We start from the raw sequence: 19561 nt of genomic DNA, 5'->3' as shown, positions 1-19561 counted from the left end.
AAACGTTTACACCGTGTCAGATTAGTAGTTTTTAATTAATTCATTTTCTGTTCAGGTCAGATAACAAGGTTTAACCAACCAGAGACCGGAGAGAAGTGACGACGTCCGGTTTCAATACGTTTTCCAGCGGAAATACGTCTTCTTGACCGACAGCCTACATGCCTGTGTGAAAAGCCAATCTAAAGCCTGATTTATGCTCAGAGACGCAAGCGCAGGCGCAAGAGGCCCTTGAGCGCCCCTTGCGCGTCTTTTCACGTCTTGCGTGCGTCGGCCGATTTTTCTAGACTTGCGCCATTTTACGCAAGCCTATTGTTCTGGCGGTGAATTGCTTGTGCTTACGTGCTTATGCGTTGCGTCTGAAACCATTCGCATAGTCAGGAATTTTGGGCGACGCACTTAAGCACGTAAGGGGGGGTATTTTACCGCGCAAGGGGGGGTTGTGTATCTTACGTGCTTACGCGTTACGCCTAAAACAGAGCATAATTCGGCCTTAATGGCCCAAAGTCAGTCGTAAGATAACACTACGACAAGCTACAGCATGTTTTGCTCTGTTCCTCTGACCTGGTTTGGCCTATCTTCAAAATTAATTTTGTTTTTAAATCCTGACGTTACTTTCACAAAATTCAAACGGGTCATATTCTTTGGCCAAATCATCCAATTTTTCGCTACTTCAGACTACTACTTGGAACACTTGTTGCTTGCGGCTATATCTAAACATTTGTACGATAGTGTGTGTATACCCCTGTCCTGTTATAAATGTCCATAGTTGTAGGGCTATATGTAGCATTTACTCTACATTTACTTTTGTTTTCAAACACATTATTGCCTTCAATTAATAATTCTACGTTTATATGATGGATGAATCGCAGAAAGATGAACACGCCAGCCACAAGATTGATCCATATGCATACTGATAATCATTTAACAAATGCATGCATGTTTTCCTTCTCTTTCACGATAGAAAGAGAATACGAATAGGTGAACTCGGCAGAGACCTGGGATCCTGTTCGTATCTCGTCTAAAACACACTTAACAGGGAGTTTTGGAATATGACAAGATTTTCCGAAAAAGTCTGTCCAGATATGCGTGACCAATAGCCATAGTGATTAATGGTGAGAGCACTCGAAAGTTCGGGTGTCGAAAAGCACAGTTAAACATTATAGGCGGACACAAATTAGCATATTCTACAATACACATGCATATTTTTCAAAACTGTGTAAATACCAAATACAATGATACAATATATATATGATACTTAAATTGTTACTTATGTATAGAAGTTCATTTCACAAAATGCTCATATAAAGCACAATAATACAACAATAATATAATGTTCTGTGAATATGGCTCTAAATTGTGAGGCTTAGATTAGACACTTGAGACTTTTAAAAAGGGTGCTCAAAATTGTATAATGGGCTTTGTGTTAGATGTTGATTTTTAAAAAACTCAGAGCTATGGGAGAGAAGGTAAATGTATAGTAGGCCTCGTGAAATACTGTATTATATATCCTATTCTCTCCCTCCAGCTATCCTCCTTGTTTTGTCTTTCCTCTGGAGTTTGATGACCTACTGGTTGTAACATATTGTACTATGGGATGCAGGAACTGTGCGGAAGCCTGTAAAGCACGCACTGTCCTGCCTGAAGAGAAACAATGTATTGTTGGTGTTTTCACAGTTCTCACGTCCTCTGCTGTACTGAAGGACTTAAGAAGGGGAACACTCTGAGGATAGTCCCAGACGTTCCGTCCAAGCATGGCTTTCGGAGAACTCCTGGATCAGGTGGGCGGCACCGGTCGCTTCCAGGTGATGCAAGTCACCCTCCTCTGCATGCCCGTACTGATGATGGCCAGCCACAACCTGCTGCAGAACTTTGTGGCTCCGGTGCCACCTCACCATTGCAGTGCCCACGCCAACCTCTCACTTCACACACTCACCAAGGAGCAGGTGCAGCGCATCACCGTCCCGGTAGATGAGAAGGACAAGCCGGCTAGATGCCAGCGCTATGCCACTCCTCAGTGGGGCCTCTTGAATGTGACGGATAAGGCTGAGGCTGAGGAGGAGGATTCCTATGCAGACACTCTTGACGTGGAGCTACAGGGATGCCAGGATGGATGGGAATATGGAGACACTGAGAGAAGCTCTACCATTATTACAGAGGTACGGTCAGAGTGGTGTGTCATTAAGCTGGATCGAACCTGTTTAGGTTCTTCCATGCAGTAATTGTGAGCATTACTTTGTATTTTGAATGTTTGCTAATGCTAGGACCGAGATTCTTGAAGACTATCCTTGGTGTGCCATCTAAACTTGCTTTCTCTTTCTCTGCAGTGGGACCTGGTTTGTGATCAGCGTACATCAAAACAGATGGGCCAAACCATTTATATGGGAGGGGTGCTTATAGGTGCTGTTATATTTGGGGGACTGTCAGACAAGTAGGGTCCTTTAATCATCAAACTTTCACAGCATTTAAGATAACCAATGTATAAAACACTTCATTCATTATTACCACATTCTTATTAAGAAGTGTTCACTGTGCCCACTGAACTGGAAGACTGATGATTCCATGACACTAAAATCACTTAATTCTCCTCATGACAACACAGTAATGTATTGCTTATAGTTTTTTTTATTTCAACTTTGGAACACAGATTTGGAAGGCTCTACCTGCTGCAATTCTCATATCTCTTAATGGCAGTGTCAGGGACTTGTACTGCCTTTGCCACTTCCTTCTTCCTCTTTTGCCTCTTCCGGTTTGGCTGTGGCATGGCTCTCTCTGGACTGGTGCTCAACACCCTCTCTCTAGGTAAGTTTGCAGTGGATCAGTTTTGAGAAATGAGATCACATAAGGGTAGGGTATTAGGGACTCTGTCAGAGTGCTAAGCACTTGAGACTTTCAAGACACTGTGTCCTTTGAAACAGTAATCCATTTTTTAAATAAAGGTAATCGCAAAACCCAACTGTTCCCTCTTCCTGTCTATGACCTTCAACCTCTGTCCAGTTTTGGAGTGGATCCCCACGCAAGTGCGGACGATCGTGGGCACAGGGACAGGTTACTGCTATACAATCGGGCAGATGCTGCTGGCACTTGTGGCTTATTTCATCCGTGACTGGCGTTGGCTTACATTGACTGTGTCACTGCCATTCTACGGCTTCTTCATCTACTCATGGTGAGAGAGGGTCTATATACATGGTGAAACAAAACCATTTTATTCTGAAATTTGGAATGTTGGCAGTGAATGGGGTAACATATGGTTTGAGATGAAGAGTGGCAAAGATTTGGTTTAATTGTCTACAGGTGGTATTTAGAATCTGCCAGGTGGTTGGTTGTAAACCGGAAGTCCGAAAAAGCTGTCAAAAACCTCCAGGCTGTTGCTCGGATCAATGGCCGCCATGCAGAGGGAGAAAAAATTACTCTTGAGGTAAAATAGTTCCATTACTGCAGGTCTCATTGCTTTGATGTTACAGTGTGAGTGTCTATGGTGGTACCTGTATGTCTTGCAGGCACTTGGAAAAGGAATGTCGTTGCATAGAAAAACATGCTTCAAAAAGTGGAAAAATTGTGGCATACTGTCTCTTTAAAACAACCCTACTAAAGGTGTATGTCTGTGTCTACAGGTGCTCCAAGAGTCCATGAAGAATGAGATGTCATGCTCCGAAGGGTCGTATTCTGCACTAGACCTGGTCCGCACCCCTGTCATGAGAACCATCACTCTCTGCCTTAGTGCTATCTGGTTTGTGTTCAGTCACTGCTGTTAATGCACACGCACAATGTACACATCACAAGTTATTAAACCCATTACCAGAATACACTGGGTCACATGTTGAGGTCCTTTGTGTATGTGACTAAATTGGTTCACATGATAAATGTTATTAAGGCAAAGTTATTACATTAATGTATTATTTGAAATATACAGCTTAGATAACTATGACCAAACTGCTCAGCACTGCAGTGTCAACAAAATGAGCCTATACCTCAAAGGTTCTCAACAAGCTTTGGCTATTATGGGCTTTCCATGGACCTGCAGAAGTTTGGAGTGGACATGTACCTGATTCAGGTCATCTTCGGATCTGTGGACATCCCTGCCAAAGTGATCGTCACAGTGGCCATGAGTGTGTTTGGTCGCCGGCCCTCCCAGTGCGCTTCGCTCATCTTGGCTGGTATTGCCGTACTTTCCAACCTGTTGGTGCCTTATGGTAAAAGTTCCTTGTTTCCATAGACCGGTTTCAAAACCAAACCTTTGGTGATAGAATAAGCCCTGGAATGTGTTTCATATGAATGTATGTTATTCATTGCTTTTAATTTCTAATGCATAGAGAAACAGACAATGCGTACGGTTCTGGCTGTGTTGGGAAAAGGCTGCCTGGCGGCTTCATTCAACTGCTGCTACCTGTATTCACCAGAGCTCTACCCTACCGTTATTCGGTAAACTATCCTAAATGCACACAATTCTCCAGTAAAGTGTGTTCGTTTGTGCCGGAATGTGCACCTTGATGTCTAAAAACCCATACGTCTATTTATATTATGTATCTGATATGTTAATGATTGAAATGTGATGATCATATTTAGATTTGCATTTCTATGGTTTCATTTCCTCTGCATAATATATGTCAAAAGGCTATTCTTTCCCAATGAACTTATGAGCTTATCCGTATGTGTAAGTGATGCTGTAGTATTTCTTTCCTCACAGGCAGAATGGCATGGGCTTTGTAACCATGACAGCGCGATTAGGGGCTATGGTGGCCCCCATGGTTCAGTTACTTGGAGAGCGTGTCCCTTGGCTACCAGGACTCATTTACGGGGGAGTTCCCATCATAAGTGGCTTTTTTGCCATCTTTCTGCCTGAGACTCTTGCATACCCTTTACCTGACACAGTTCAGGATGTAGAGGAAAGGTGAGAGGAACTGCACTGCATTGTCCTGTTGTTCTTATAGATTAATAAAGCACTTTATTTATCCTAAAGGCAAATGAGGTTATTTTGGAATTACTGTAGGAATGTCCTCTTTTGGTACATTAACATCATTGCAAAATAGAATGTCCTGCTATTGAAGTTTTAAGTGGATAAGTAATTATAATCTTCTTCTTGGCAGAGGTTACAGGCGGAAAAACACCAAAGCCAAGAAGGAGGAACTACCTCCAGAAGACACTAGCACACCTCTCATAGCATTAAAGATAACCAACGTGTAAAACACTTACATTATTGTAATTCATTATTACCACATTCTTATTAAGAAGTGTTCACTGTGCCCACTGAACTGGCAGACTGATGATTCCATGACACTAAATCACTTTAATCTCCTCATGACAGCACAGTAATGTATTGCTTATAGTATTTTTATTTCAACTTTGGAACACATATTTGGAAGGCTCTGCCTGCTGTAATTCTCATATCTCTTAATGGCATGCCTTTGACGGATGCTGCCTCTGGAGGATGCTGCCTGAACCCTTCACACTCAAGAAGGGGTTATAGCTACCATCAGTTTCCCTGTCATGGGTTAGTGTGGAATCTGTGCAAGAAAGGAAATATGAAATGTTTATATTGTGCTATTCCATACATTATTATTGTCATTTTTTTTTGACTAGGAGACATCTGGATGCAGCCGGTTTTGTGTTTAGTGTGCAGGCTACACAGTTTGACTGAATGCAGCAGCATTCATAATATGTATATGAAGGATTTATACCTCACTGGGGAGTTATTATTATGTTCAATTATTTTGTTTTTCAGTCTTTAATTTCACAATTCATGGGCCGAATTTGATACATAGGCCTACCGTAACAATTCTTGTTAAAAAAGGGCCAACCGAGTTAATGTAAAGGCATTTGTATAGTATAGTGATAGTCTTAGAAAAATCGTAAACAACAACAATCGTTGTTACTTACACAAAATGCGCATATAAAGCACAATAATACATCTGCTCACTCTCATCCTCATATTCGCAAACGTGCAAAACTTCACTGCCACACCAACAAACTCTAGTTCCTTACATTTTCACTCAAAATAAAATAAAGCGCAAACTCTTTGCCAGAAATGTAATTAGTCAAGATAACTGACTTTTCTTGGAGCTGAAACAATCTTGATATTTCACCTAATGTCTTGCTCGTTCTCTCACTTTTTGTGACGGTCATACGTCTCGGTTGCATTAGGTCTCAAACTGCAACACCCACAATTCTCTTCTTACCCAGCATTCATCAGTGTTTGAGTTTGTCCTTCCATCTGTGATCTCTTTCCTACACAACACACTGTAGAGACGTTGCTAACGGCTACTTGAAAATGTTGGGAATTGCAAGAGGACTGTCTGCGGTTCGCTCGGCGCCCGTTGTGCGCAGTGTAACCATGTCTCAAAGAGCCAATCTTTCAAACAGGGCAGCAAAAGACCCCCTTGGTCCAGCGGTATGTTTTCTTTATAAATGAGTTTGCGAAAGTAGCTGTTGGTTATGGCCTGCGCTCCGGTTGTACAAGCATGCTAAAGCAAACTTACCCACTGTGTTAGCAGAGCCCGTCTACGTAATGTCGTCTAGAAATTAGAAGTAGCTGATGTTAGCAAGAAAGCGATACATGGAGATGATACCTGTTAACGATGCATTGAGTACTTTTTAAATAATCGACGTCCCAGTTGCACCAAAGCGTTTCCGAATCCTACAATAAGATTCTTCACATGATGTGTGTCGTAACTAACCTTGCCATGATGGCTTACGTTACATTGCTAGCAGGAAGTAAAGGTCATTCGCTGTGTAACATTAGTGTCAACACAGAGTAGGCAGTATTTTATTGTTGTGTATAACTAGCATGAGGTCATTCATTCATGTTAATATTGTTGGCGAAATGTTTGTTTAATCTGTTTAATGAGGAACCTGGATGTAAGAAAGGTTTCCTGGCTAGGAAGCTAGCTTGGGTGACTTACTAGCCTGCTGCCGCTCGTGGCTATCGCCGCTATTCCGATATGGCAAACTGAATGACACATTGTCGGATGAAAGAAATAGACAAAAAAAAAAACTAGCCGCTATCCGATTTTGTAGTGTAACTTCTATTAACCTGCCAATGTTGGTGGCAGATTATTGTGCAACTGTCAGTTAACGCAAACGTTACTTTTAAATTGTGTTGGTAACCTGGACTGGTGAGGGACTGGTGTTTTTGCAATCTATACTTATCTTTAGCTTCAGGCTTCTCAGTTCTTAGATGTAAAGCCAGATGCTTAGCATATCTGTTATGTATCCCCTTTCTGTAGTTACATATGACTGTCATGCCAGTTGAATAAATAGGAGAGTTTGTGCATTAGATTTATCAATATGTGTTTATGTCCTTGTGTAGGAGACTGCAATTGGCCTCACAATGTTCTCGCTGGCAATCCTGGGACCGGCAGGCTGGATCTTGGCCAATCTGGAAAACTACAAAAAGAAGGATGAATAAGGGATCCAATCTCTCATGCTGCATCGGCAGATACTTTCCTAGTTTTATTTCTTTGCAGACCAAAATGGGACCATCAACTCACCCACCTCTGACATCAGTGCGGATCAAATTTGGACCTTATCTACCTCCACCTCAACCAGTTTACTTTTCTGCCACTCCAGTCTTCAAAACAGTCAAGAAGAATTTCTGCACAATGACTTGATTTCAATTTTAACTGTTTGTACTCCATTTTGTGGAGCCTGTTACAGTAACAATAAAGCTGTATTTAAACATTTGTTAGTTCTATTCATCACTGATATACCTTGTTTAGGGCTTTGCAGGCCATTTATTTATAGCACAACCACTTCAAATATCAAGCTGGGGCTAAGACTAGAATTTGGACTGTACTGCCACACATGCCTTTACTTTTATCAAACAGAACTGAGCGTTGAGAGTCTCGCATTAAATATTGATGAGTGGTTTATCAAGAGAAGCACATAACATTTTCTATGAGACTTTTCTAGCGCATTTCTAGCTGATTTTCAACAGTTATGTTAAATTGTGCGTGGGTTGTTAGGTTAGACTTCCCAGTTTCCCAGAAATGTTTTAATTTAGTATTCATCGTCATCATCATTATTATTTCCAGAGCTTCATGAGAGTTGTTTGAGGTATCCTCACTTACTCCGCAGTGGCTTGATGAAGTGCACTGCACACTGATGTTTAGTGTCTAAAAATGATTGAGGAAGCCCACTATCCTTGCAGTTCACTTTGGCCTCTCTGGCCAATTAACCAAGGTCCAGAGAGCCTGAGTTGCTCACTTGCTCACTATTCTTCTGCCTCTAGAGGGGATTCTTTTTTATTGTTATGACTTTTAGTGCGATTAATCATTAGAAACAAAAATATTCTCATCCGGCTTGAGGTCAGTTCCCTGATCAGTACATCTGGAGAAGTGCATCTCTGCAAACCATCAGGAGAATGCATTCCAACGAGCTGTGTACAAGCTGTGTTGATGGTATTAAGGACAGTGACCTTGTATGTTTTTGCAAGGGGTTGTTAGATTTAGGTGAATTTCATATATCAGACTATAAATTCACCTACCAGACCAAACCTCAAATAGGCCCCATTCTTAGTTTGAATAGCACCAGGACGGAGCCATCAAGATTGGCTCCTGGGCTTTTGTGTGTCTTGGAGCTAGACCCTGATTGTTGTCTACAGCCATGACAAGATGGTTGAAACCAAACATATTAGCATCTATATGGCCATACCTGGCCATAGCCCTTGGTCAAGTACACTCCCTCCCTCCCTCACCTTACATTATGTCTTGTTAATTCTACACTAAAAAAATATACAGTACCTTGCATAAGTATTCACCCCCTTGGATGTTTTACCCTTTTATGGCTTTTATAAATCAGTCATGGTCAATATAAGTTGGCTTTTTGGACAAAAAAAATCACAAAATAGCTCTCTTTAATGTCAAAGTGAAAACAGATTTCTACACAGTTATGTAAAAAAAAAAAAAAAAATATGTAACGGAAAAAAGTGATTGCATAAGTATTCACCCCCTTTATATAGACTGTCCTAATTCAACAGAGGTCCAGCCAATTGGCAGTCTGGGAAGTCCCGCCCCACTTCTTCCGGCCAAATTGATTTTGCCTCTGCACTGGGTCTGGCCAACTTTGGATAGTCGTTCATTTCAAGATTTCCAGAATCCTTGGAGCCAATCACAAACTGGCTTTTGGCTACCTGGCGCGCCATTGGCGGATTTAAACTTACCACGGCTACGTTACAAAATCTACTGCACGGAGAGTTTTTAAACATTGGACATGGTGGCCGCCGAAGCACCGCAAAACTTCGATAAGGCAAGTTTTCTTTGAAAACAGAACAGAAACTTGCCCTGGAACAATTCATACAGAAAAAATATGTGTTTGCTTTATTACCGATCGTTGTATAGTATCGTTGGTCTGATTGGTTAAAGGCGTGTCCAATTACGTGAGTGAAGTGGATCGCTGATGAGTAGTTGGCCAGACTAACTGAGCAAATGCAATGCAGTGAAGGGGCAGGGAATTCCCAGACAAGCCAATTGGTGCTAGAAGTCTCACAATTAGTGAAATGGGGATCAGTGTGCAGTGAATGTGTCTCAAGTGATTGTAGTATAACGACACCTGTGTCTGAAAGGTCCATTCACTGGTCAGTGTGCAGTAATCAGTATTCCTGGCTACTGTTGCACCATGAAGACCAAAGATCCCCCTAAGAAACTCAGAGAAAAGGTTATTGAAAAGTATAGGTCAGGGGAAGGATACAAAAAAAATGTCCAAGGCACTTAACATCCCCTGAAATTCTGTTCAATCCATCATCAAGAAATGGAAGGAATATCTAAATCTGCCTAGATCAGGCCGTCCTTAAAAAGTGAGCGACCATGCAAGAAGGAGACTAGTAAGAGAGGCCACCAAGACACCTATGACTACTCTGAAGAAGTTTCAAGCTTCAGCAGCTGGTATGGGAGAGACTCTGCATACCACCACTGTTGCCTTGGTTCTTCACCAATCAAAGCTTCATGGAAGACAGTCGCTGTTGAAAAAATGCTCCATTTACACATGTGCCACAATCCATCCATTTCTTGATGATGGATTTAACAGAATTTCAGGGGATGTTTAGTGCGTTGGACATTTTTTTGTATCCTTCCCCTGACTTATACTTTTCAACAACCTTTTCTCTGAGTTGCTTAGAGTGATCTTGGGTCTTAATGGTTTAACAATAGCCAGTAATACTGATTACTGAATACTGACCAGTGAATGGACCTTCCAGACACAGGTGTCGTTATACTTCAATCACTTGAGACACATTCACTGCACAATGATCCCCATTTCACAAATTGTGAGACTTCTAGCACCAATTTGCTGGACCTCTGTTGAATTAGGTCAGTCTAAATAAAGGGGGTGAATACTTATGCAATCACTTATTTTCATTACATATTTTTATTTAATTAACATAACTGTGTAGAAATCTGTTTTCACTTTGACATTAAAGAGGGCTTTTTTTGTGTTTTTTTTTTGTCCAAAAAGCCAACTTATATTGACCATGACTGATTTATAAAAGCAATAAAAGGGTAAAACATCCAAGGGGGTGAATACTTATGCAAGGCACTGTACTTACTTTTCTGTAATGTATAAAGAAGACTGTCCTCGGGACAGAGACCTTTCCTTGCAGAAGAAGAGACTGCCTTGTGGCATGCGATTGTGCTGTGCCGATGTAAATATGGCTAGTGTCTGAAAAAACTAATTTTTACGCTAAGCCGTCTTACACTAGTCTCTTACTCTGAACGAGCTGACTTGAACAAGTACAGGCCTTGGTGACTTCAACAGGGAATTTGTCAAAGAATAGCAGACTCTTTCAGGATCATTGCAAGAAGAAATTAATTTAATTTAATAAAAACAATGCAATAACAATTATTCTGGTCGGTTAATTAACCATATTCTTTATAATGTGTTGAGTCATAAAAGACCCACATTTCAGTTAAGAGAGAAAATTGCAGCTGTTCATCTATGAGACATTTTTTTACTTTATCAACTGTCGCGAAATTCCCAAAGCTTGGTTGTATAGGCGTATGTTTATTCACTCAGCACTTATAGAATCATTATGGATTTTTGGTCTAAAGCTAGCGAGCTACCCACCTAAATAGCATATAAAAGTCTAATACCAACCTGTGAAAAATCTTACATGAACAAGGGGCCTTGGACATTTACTACTCACACTCAACAGGAGGGGGAGCTAGTGTGCAATGAGTATCACTACACAGCTTGGTGCTATGTATTTGGCCTCAATTTTAAGCACAAATCTTATGATCTGGCAAAATAGAATTCTGTTGTCCCACTCTCATCTGTGCACACTAAGGACATTAGCAGACCCTTTCCCATGCAGGATCAGACTAAATTGGCTGTTAACCAATATTTTTACATGGATGAACACCTGATCACAAGGTTACAATGACTTACTATTAGGTCTACTTCATATTATTATTTTTGAGTCTAATGACTATCACTAGCTGTTTTCTATTTTCCACTCTTATGTTAGTGTTTCATATAATCGGCCTTCATTTATTACTTTTTAGTCATGATCTGGACTGCTAGACGTTCTGGTATTATTTGACCACACTCTTCAGTCTTGTCTTGTTCTTTATCATTATTATAGTTCTCAATCTTGTTTGAGACTAACATGGTCTGGACTGCAACACTGTTAATGTAATGCCCTGTCACCATGGGGTTATAGTGTTTTAACTCTAACCCTGTTGCTGGTCACAAGACAATAAATAAATTCATAGCATTCATTAAATCAGCAAATATGCTGAGTCATATTGGGATCCTCAGTCATAGAATGACTTTAAAGATAGTGCTGAAAATGGGTTTAGGGTACCGCAATATGCACCCAGTTATTAAGGCTCCAATGTTTTATGATTTAGGTAACATCTCAAACAGCACTTTCACCTGAGTTAAGGTTCTGTTTCACTCTTAAATCTGAATAGTCTCACAGTCAGTCTTTGGGCAGCTTGCTTTCGACCGTAGTAGCAAGGTTTCCAGAGACCACCTGCTGGTGCTGTAGGTCTACACTGCTGTGAGTCTCTGTTGGCAAAAGGAGAACAGTTCGGCTATTCCTCACATATTTACTGGTGTGATACCACGTTGGATAATGCACTGAGACGCACCAGGTATTTCCTGGGCTTTGACTCTCAACAATACTCAGTTTCAACAATGTTGAAGTATTGATTAAAGTATTATCAGTAGCATTTTTATTTGTTTATGGTCCACTATGTATGAACAAAACATTATCTGTAAAACTTGCAAAGTAAAGACAAATGGTCTGCTGTCCTTGGATGTTACGTTGTTGATGGCCCCTACACAAGTGAAAAATGACCGGCTCCCTGAGGCATCCTAGTACAATGGATCATGGCATCCCACTCAGACCCACCTGAACATCGCAATGTTAAATAAACAAAGTCAAAAACAATGTGGGACAACTGAGAAGAGTAGTATTTTCTCATGTTGTGGTAAGGCTGCAGAATCTACTCACCATAACGCTTGTTAAGAGGGTGATTTGACACACAGACAGATATGGACGATGCATAAAGTAATTTCTCCTAAGCAATGAATATTATTCCAATGCAAGCCTACAATATCTGTTATACCTTGTAACGTGGTTAATCAGTTATTGTTTTAAAAGTGAAATCCTGCATAAATGGGTTCAGCGACTTTTATGTAGTGTTCGTTCCATAGACATAGGAGTACGGTCGGTGTTCAACCCCCGACCAAACGTAGCACGGGTGCCTGGTAATGTACAAGATGATATTATGGTTGGTTAATACTGTTTGACGAAACTTTAGGATAATTCAGTTTTTTCATTCTTCTCTCACATTATTTTATAATGCGTATTTAGAATCATATTACCTCTTCATGGATCTGTATTTGTAGACATTCATTTGTTTCTTTTGTCTATATTTTTCTGTGCTCCATTCTTTAGTTTGTCTTTGCCTGAAACGTGTTCCATGTACTGCCTTTTTCACATTACTGATGAGGACACTGCTCTAGCAGAATTCATGGTCAATCCAAACCTTTCCAGGACAGTCTTAATATTTTGACATGGAGTATTACTCTTTTCAAAAACCTTTACACAGATGGATATATCTGACTGGCAAGGATGGTCTTTGGCAGTCAAACACAACACCACGTTTGCCAACCAACCCATTCTGTGCCAGAACAAGTCCTTTACACCATCACACCTCTAGAATACAAATGCCATGATGGATGTTCTTGTGTGAGTTTGGAGTTCTGAATCCGTGTTCTTCCCTCAGCATGAAACAGGGACTTCATGTTCTTCAGTTATGTAGCTTTATTCTGTTTGCCACCTAAACATGTAATCTTTCCTTTAATCTTGTTTTGATATTTGAAAGAAGAACCTAGTATAGGTGTCAGCTGGCAGGATTTTTTATGTTAATACTTGTGAAAGTTTTTTTTTTTGGAGTTACCATTGATTCAGTCAAGAATGCTGTTCCAACAGTGATAAACAGGGAAGGAATGGAATCCACTACCAGCAGTTGAACATGCACAAGGCACATTGCAGCATAGGGAGATCATTGAGTAGGTACAGAGGGGAAGAGCGGGGTTTGGGTTAGGTGACAGTTGGAAAGCATGTGGCAAGGCTACATTGCTTGAGAGGAGACAGATGGTAACCTGCTTTGTTTGCGAGCAAGAAGAGTTAACTAGATGAGCAGCACTGCTTTCTTAGGCAAAGCAAGGGCAATGGATGAACTGGCATGATGTTTAGAAGAAGAAGATCAGCTGGAGAGAATTGTTGTGGGCTATGAAAGTTAACACCTTAGTCAGTGTGTGGGTGGAGAAAGAAGCTGCAAGTTGTGTATGCGTGTTGGCTCATTAAAACATATTATGTCTGGGTATAAAACTAGCATGACCCAGGGTTGCTACATGTGGAGGTATAATCAGGTTTTAAAACCATTGGCGTGTTTGTTTGTGGATAAACAAGTTGAGGTTAACTCATTGTCGGTTAATGACAGGGACAGGAGAATTTCCTTTGTGTGAGAGGGGCAGAAAAGTGGATACCAGACATGTACAAACAGTACAGGCCAACGGGGCCAAGCGTGGGATTGGGCTGAGTGATGTTGAACTTCAAGGTCCACAGTGTAGTGTGACTGCTATGAGACCAGACATGGTGTTGTATTCTGAGTGAGAGCACATGGTTTTCTTTTATTGAGATAATGACTCCCTTTAAAGATTCAATTGATCCCTTTGAATGGAAGGAGCTCAAGTATGTAGAACGGGTAGCAAAAGCGAGGGAATAACATTGGCAAGACCAGTGGGGATAGGTGTTAGAGACTTTGTTGGCAAGTCAACCACACTAAATCAACCATAACCCTTCTGTTGGATTTTGGTTTTCGAAGACGGTCCCTCAAAGGAGCTTTAAAGGAGTTGTCTGAGGCTGCTGATAAAGCGAGTCATAGATTATGGCTGAGGCACTCACAGACTACTTGGGGACATAAAAATGGACCTGTATTACGTGAAGGACCTGCTGTGGCAAGATATTTGGGTGCCTAAGGTGACCAGGATTCATATCCCATTTTATTCCCTTACACTAATCCAGGTTTGTAATCATGTTCCTTCCCCTCACCTGTGTTCGTGACTAATTCCTCCCCTTACCTTCCCAGGTTCATTCTCTGAGGAGATCACCCCACAACCTTCCCATCCCTTACCCAAGGCAGCCTTGGCATGCCATAGCATAATGAGGTTGATGTTTCAATAATTAGGCAGTGCATCGCTCAGACACTGAGATATGCATGTGAAATCTTGTTGAGGTATAACTTGAGGTGTATATGTTGTTGTCCTGGTATTGACTGATATCTGGGATGCCTGCAGGAGGTGTGGTGGGCCTTATTCAAAGGAACACTGACGAAGGAAGTCATATTGGTATGGGTTGTAATGCAACCGGTTTTCAGTTGCAATTTCAGTCTCTGTTTCTGTAGAAAATGACTCACAGGTCTAGTGCTGAAATATGTGTATTTAGATATTCAGTCTGTAACCAGTTTGTCAGATTTCTCTATGAAGTACACTGTAAACACTGTACCTGCAAAAGGCTAACAAAGACGTGGGTGTATTAGATTTATTACACTAGTGGGTAGTTAATGACTGGAAGTCTAACTATATAAATAGATGTGTTTACCATACACACAAGTTAGATTTTGAAAAGGGATTATTGTGTTTTGAATGAAGTATTTCAGTTTTCAGGAGGTCCGTGGTTGTTTTGCGTTTTGAGAGTGCAGTTTTGTGAATTGTGTGTAGAATAAAAAAAGGGCCTTTCAGAAGGCATGTGTAAGCAGTTACAGTAAAAAAAATGTAAATGTGTTTTTGCTATTGAGGATTCATTTGAACTAACATTTCAAATAGTATTGCCATCTAGTGGCACATACATGTACATTCACACAACTTTTAAAACATTGACTCATTTTCTGCAAGGCAAACTCCACTGTTACACAACATGCGCTTTGTGTTAAGTTGTGACAGACTGCCTCATAGCTATGACACCGCAGATCAGCGACAGTGGCACGCACACACTTGCACGCCCGGCTGTCCACAGCCCACTGCTCATTCATCATGAGCAGGAGAGTGATTACGCTTCTCTGCCACAGTAACATGTAGCACACACATGTACAGAGCTGATCAAGCAGTGCAATGTTCAGGAGGAACAGGACTAAGCAGGCATACATGGGAAGGGCCTTGCCTGGTTAGAAGGTCAATACTAGACATGACAGCTCCTAACACTACTCATCCGGCCTAACGCGCCCTACACAAAGACATGGACAAACACTGTGTAGTTCATTCACATGGCTGTGTGGGGCTCTGGAGCAGATCAGTGGGAGATTGTGTCCTGTCTTTGATCTACGTTTTGCATTGTTGCACAGTACAGAGTCTGACACTTCTAGTAGGCTAAAGGTCATGCACCTACCTGAGCGGCAAGGTTGTTCTAATGAGGGTGTGCAGTTCAAACACATGTGCGGTGTTTTCGCTGGGCTTGTAGTGGCAGTGTGCTCCGTTGCAGCATGCTATTGTGTGAATCTCTGAAGCATGGCTGTTAGCTGTCTCTCGTCTCGCAGTCACACCTGGTTTGCGCAGGGCTATGCAGGCCAAGAAAAACGCTTCACTTTGAAACGCTCTGGTTGTTTCAACACAAACCACCCTCCCCCGTGAGTTAATACTCTCTATGGAACAAAAAACGCCATGTGAAGCAAAAGTTCTGAATTAGCCATGTTGGAGATCAGCTCTCAGTGTGCAGGGGTTGTGTTGAAAAGGGGTGCAGTGTTAAATGATGTTAAAAGCTATTTTTACTGAGATGGTCTAGTATGCAAGCTAGATTTGCCTGGGTAGTGTGTGTGGTCCCTCCCTTCTGCTAGCAGTTATTGATATGAATGTAGCGAACATGCACAGCACACGCATGCAGTGTGTGTATACTGCATGAGAAAGTACATTTTGTAGGTGTCGGAAGTTTTGCACCACACACAAATCTGTATTTCAGTTTGGAAGACTGAAATACACAACTGTGTAGCCTGGTGCGGTCTACAAGTGTTGATTCACTGCTGGTAGATAGCGCAATCCATGTCATCTTATGTTGCAGGAGCTTGTTCAATATGCTGTGTTTTACTTAAGCGGAACGTCTGAGTGTATTCCTATGATGAGAAGTGATCGTCACAGATCGAGCCCAGTTTCACAGAGGAACTGATTTGGCCCTCAGATCTCAGCTCTCTTTGATGTCATACAATTGTCTACGGTTAACAACAGTTGGATGCATTTGTATTTACGAGTCGTGAAAATGTCAGAATTTCTCAGTTTGTGTGTTTGTTCTATCAAGACTGATCGGACAGACCCGCAGAGACCCTATAAAAACAAAACAAACAGTGTGTGCGTGTCCTGCACCCTCCATCATGGTATGCAGGTTGATCATACTTTGAGCAGCATGAACATATTTGCTACATTGTTGCACCCATGAGTGGGGAAAGACAGATACATTATAGATCTTATCACAGGCTTGGCCTGAGGTGAAGTGTCTTCTGGCCTGACACGCACATTTTGGAGGGTGAGTTTGATTTTTCTGCTTTTCAGGGAAACAGCTTTTCTTTTCTTGGTTTTTCCCCCCTTTTCTTAAAGAGTAACTGGCCCAAGGCCTGCCGTTAGAGTTCATGTGACCTTGTAGCAAAGCATGAATCAGATGTCCAAATTGATGTGAATTGATGAATTCCAACAGAAAAGCTGCATGTGAGAATTCTCATGAGGGTAACTAATCTTTCTTTACTTCTCAAAGTCAACTGGCAGTTGAACAAACTCCTCAAACCAGCTGTTAGCATTTCCCAAAATATGTGTTACATGCTTGGGTAGATACATTTTTCGATTACATTATCACCTCAATTACATTAAACGACAAAATCTATGGTGTGTCTTCAGGCTTAGAACATGCAACTACGTGTTTGTGTAGTTGGGATCATGCAAATCAGTGTTCCTTTGTGGTGAGCAATGAAGGGCCATTGGCATCTTGTGGTAAATCCTGTTGGGTTTGCAAAAGAAGAAAACAATCCCTATGACTCTGAGGTCGTATTAAATCTTTTTTTTTAATGCAGATTAAAAAATGGAAAACAAGCTTTGTAACGGAGACATCCGTAAGTACTTCTTGCACCACAACTGGGCCGACCGCAAGTGTCTGAGATTTGTCTCCAGACAATGACAATTTGCATACATAACTGGAAAACATATTCCTAAGGAGCACTTCCCACACTGAAATGACTATTACTAAGATTCACTCTATGGAGCAGTAGAATTCACTGCAAATTGCATGGCTAGGTAAAAAGGAAAAGACCTCTCCTGAGGTAATTGACTAATACACCCCATGCAGGTTGTTGCATGCACACCATCTATGTTAAGTAGGAGAGCTGTCATAGACTGGTTTGTTCAAGCTTTTTGTTTGGCAACTAAACTAAAACATTGTGAAGCATATGTTTCAGGTTTAAGCATGTCAGCGTTGACCAGAAAGAACAAAACACATAAAAACTGATAGTTGATCAGGGTCATCGGGGGAAAGACATGTGTCTGGTGGTGATGGAACCCAGATGAATGTCTTGGAAACGTCTCACAAGTCAGGAGGAATTGCTTGACACTGAGGCCCCAGCCTGTGCAGCTGGAGCACTGGATGTGTGAAGCAGGCTAACAACTCCCTTTGGCGGCTTTTAAAAAACATGGCCCCCAATACACACTTACATGACCTCCCATGGACACATCTATTTCTCTGTCTCTCTTGCTCACACACACACACACAGGTACCGCACACTGTGTAAATGCTTACGTGTCTTTACATTAATCAGACAATGTCATCATCTAAATATACTAACTAGAGGTTGTGTATTGCACACACATTTAACACATTGCCTGAAAACTGATCCATCTGACATTAACATACATTCCCCTTCCACATGGGGGTGTGAATCACATCTTTAAGTCCCTAGAACTACCACACATACACACACACAGACACACAGACACACACTCACACACATATATATATATACACAGGGAGGGAAAGACAAAACAATGTGCTGCATAATAGTTCAACTTCATCTTGGATATGAGTCTTATCTTACTTCAAAAGCAATGATCAGAGCCTCCATTAGACCTCGGAGGTAGTGGGACTAAACTAACATTTGAGTGCTTATAGTACTCACTTGTGTGCTGGTATGGTCAAGCTGACAGCTAAGCCTGCAATGCTTGGGCCAGATGGAGATTTTCCTCATGGTAACCGTGGTGATTGATTGCACTCAACTCCAACATTTGCAGACTTGACTGTCTCACAGTGGCCAGGTCAAATGGCAAGGGCAGACAATTCATACAAGTGCCTTTCTATAGACCCCACCAGTTCCAGAATGAAAGTGCCCATCTGAATAAACATATTTGAACACACAGCATGTCCTTGCACAGATGCGACCACATTTGTTTAAAATTATACGAATAAAGATTTATTTTGCCATAAGAACAGATTGGTTCTTTTTCATTTTTTTATTTTACAATCTATGACAATCTTGCATTTTCTTCTTTTTTTTCCTCTAGCATATTCCAAGAATGGACATGGAGTGGGGGAGGGGTGGGGTTCTTTTTTTTATTGCTGAATGTTAAATGAATCACACTTTCACTGACTCGAAAAAAATGTCTGCTGCTTTTACCATGCACCCATCTAACCTTGACCACAAGGACATGCAGAAGGGGTGGGGGTGGGGGGGTGGGGGTGTTCAAACATTTCAAGCGAGGAGGAAATCCAAAAAGAAACAGTCTAACAGAAACTGGCAGGACATAACTGTTAAAACTCTATTTTGGGATGGGAGGGTGGGGGGATCACATTGAAACTAACTAGAGAAGCACAGTCTTCCTTTTTTGCATTTCCCAAATATACAAATAAGAGTCTAAATGCCATGTCGGGGGAACAGACACAGGGATGCGAGCGGTGAGTGGAAACCCTTTCTAGACTAAAAAATGCCCGTGCCACTGTATTGTCACAAAACGGTACTCTATTGAAAGTCTAGTTTTTCAAAATGGCTGCTTTTCTTCTAAACACATGAACTTTTTTTCTTATTTGTTATTTGTGATG

At 41.3% G+C, this 19561-nt stretch overlaps 1 protein-coding gene across 1 annotated transcript; it reads left to right on the top strand.

The window, feature by feature from the left end:
* Positions 1 to 1751: 1751 nt before the first annotated feature.
* On the top strand, positions 1752 to 4892 carry LOC308363053 (solute carrier family 22 member 6-like; the record flags this gene model as incomplete). The annotated part of the gene is made up of 9 exons (XM_080835821.1): positions 1752 to 2156; positions 2325 to 2428; positions 2645 to 2799; positions 2995 to 3163; positions 3292 to 3415; positions 3612 to 3731; positions 3980 to 4190; positions 4311 to 4419; positions 4685 to 4892. The coding sequence occupies 9 exons, from the start codon at positions 1752 to 1754 to the stop codon at positions 4890 to 4892; spliced, it is 1605 nt and encodes a 534-aa protein (XP_080691947.1).
* Between the last annotated feature and the right edge of the window lie 14669 nt (positions 4893 to 19561).

Source organism: Sprattus sprattus (genome assembly GCF_963457725.1).
Source record: "Sprattus sprattus genome assembly, chromosome: 1".
In the NCBI taxonomy this organism is placed as follows: domain Eukaryota; kingdom Metazoa; phylum Chordata; class Actinopteri; order Clupeiformes; family Clupeidae; genus Sprattus; species Sprattus sprattus.
The sequence above is the reverse complement of the archived record's forward strand: the minus strand, read 5'-3'. Positions and strand labels throughout refer to the sequence as shown.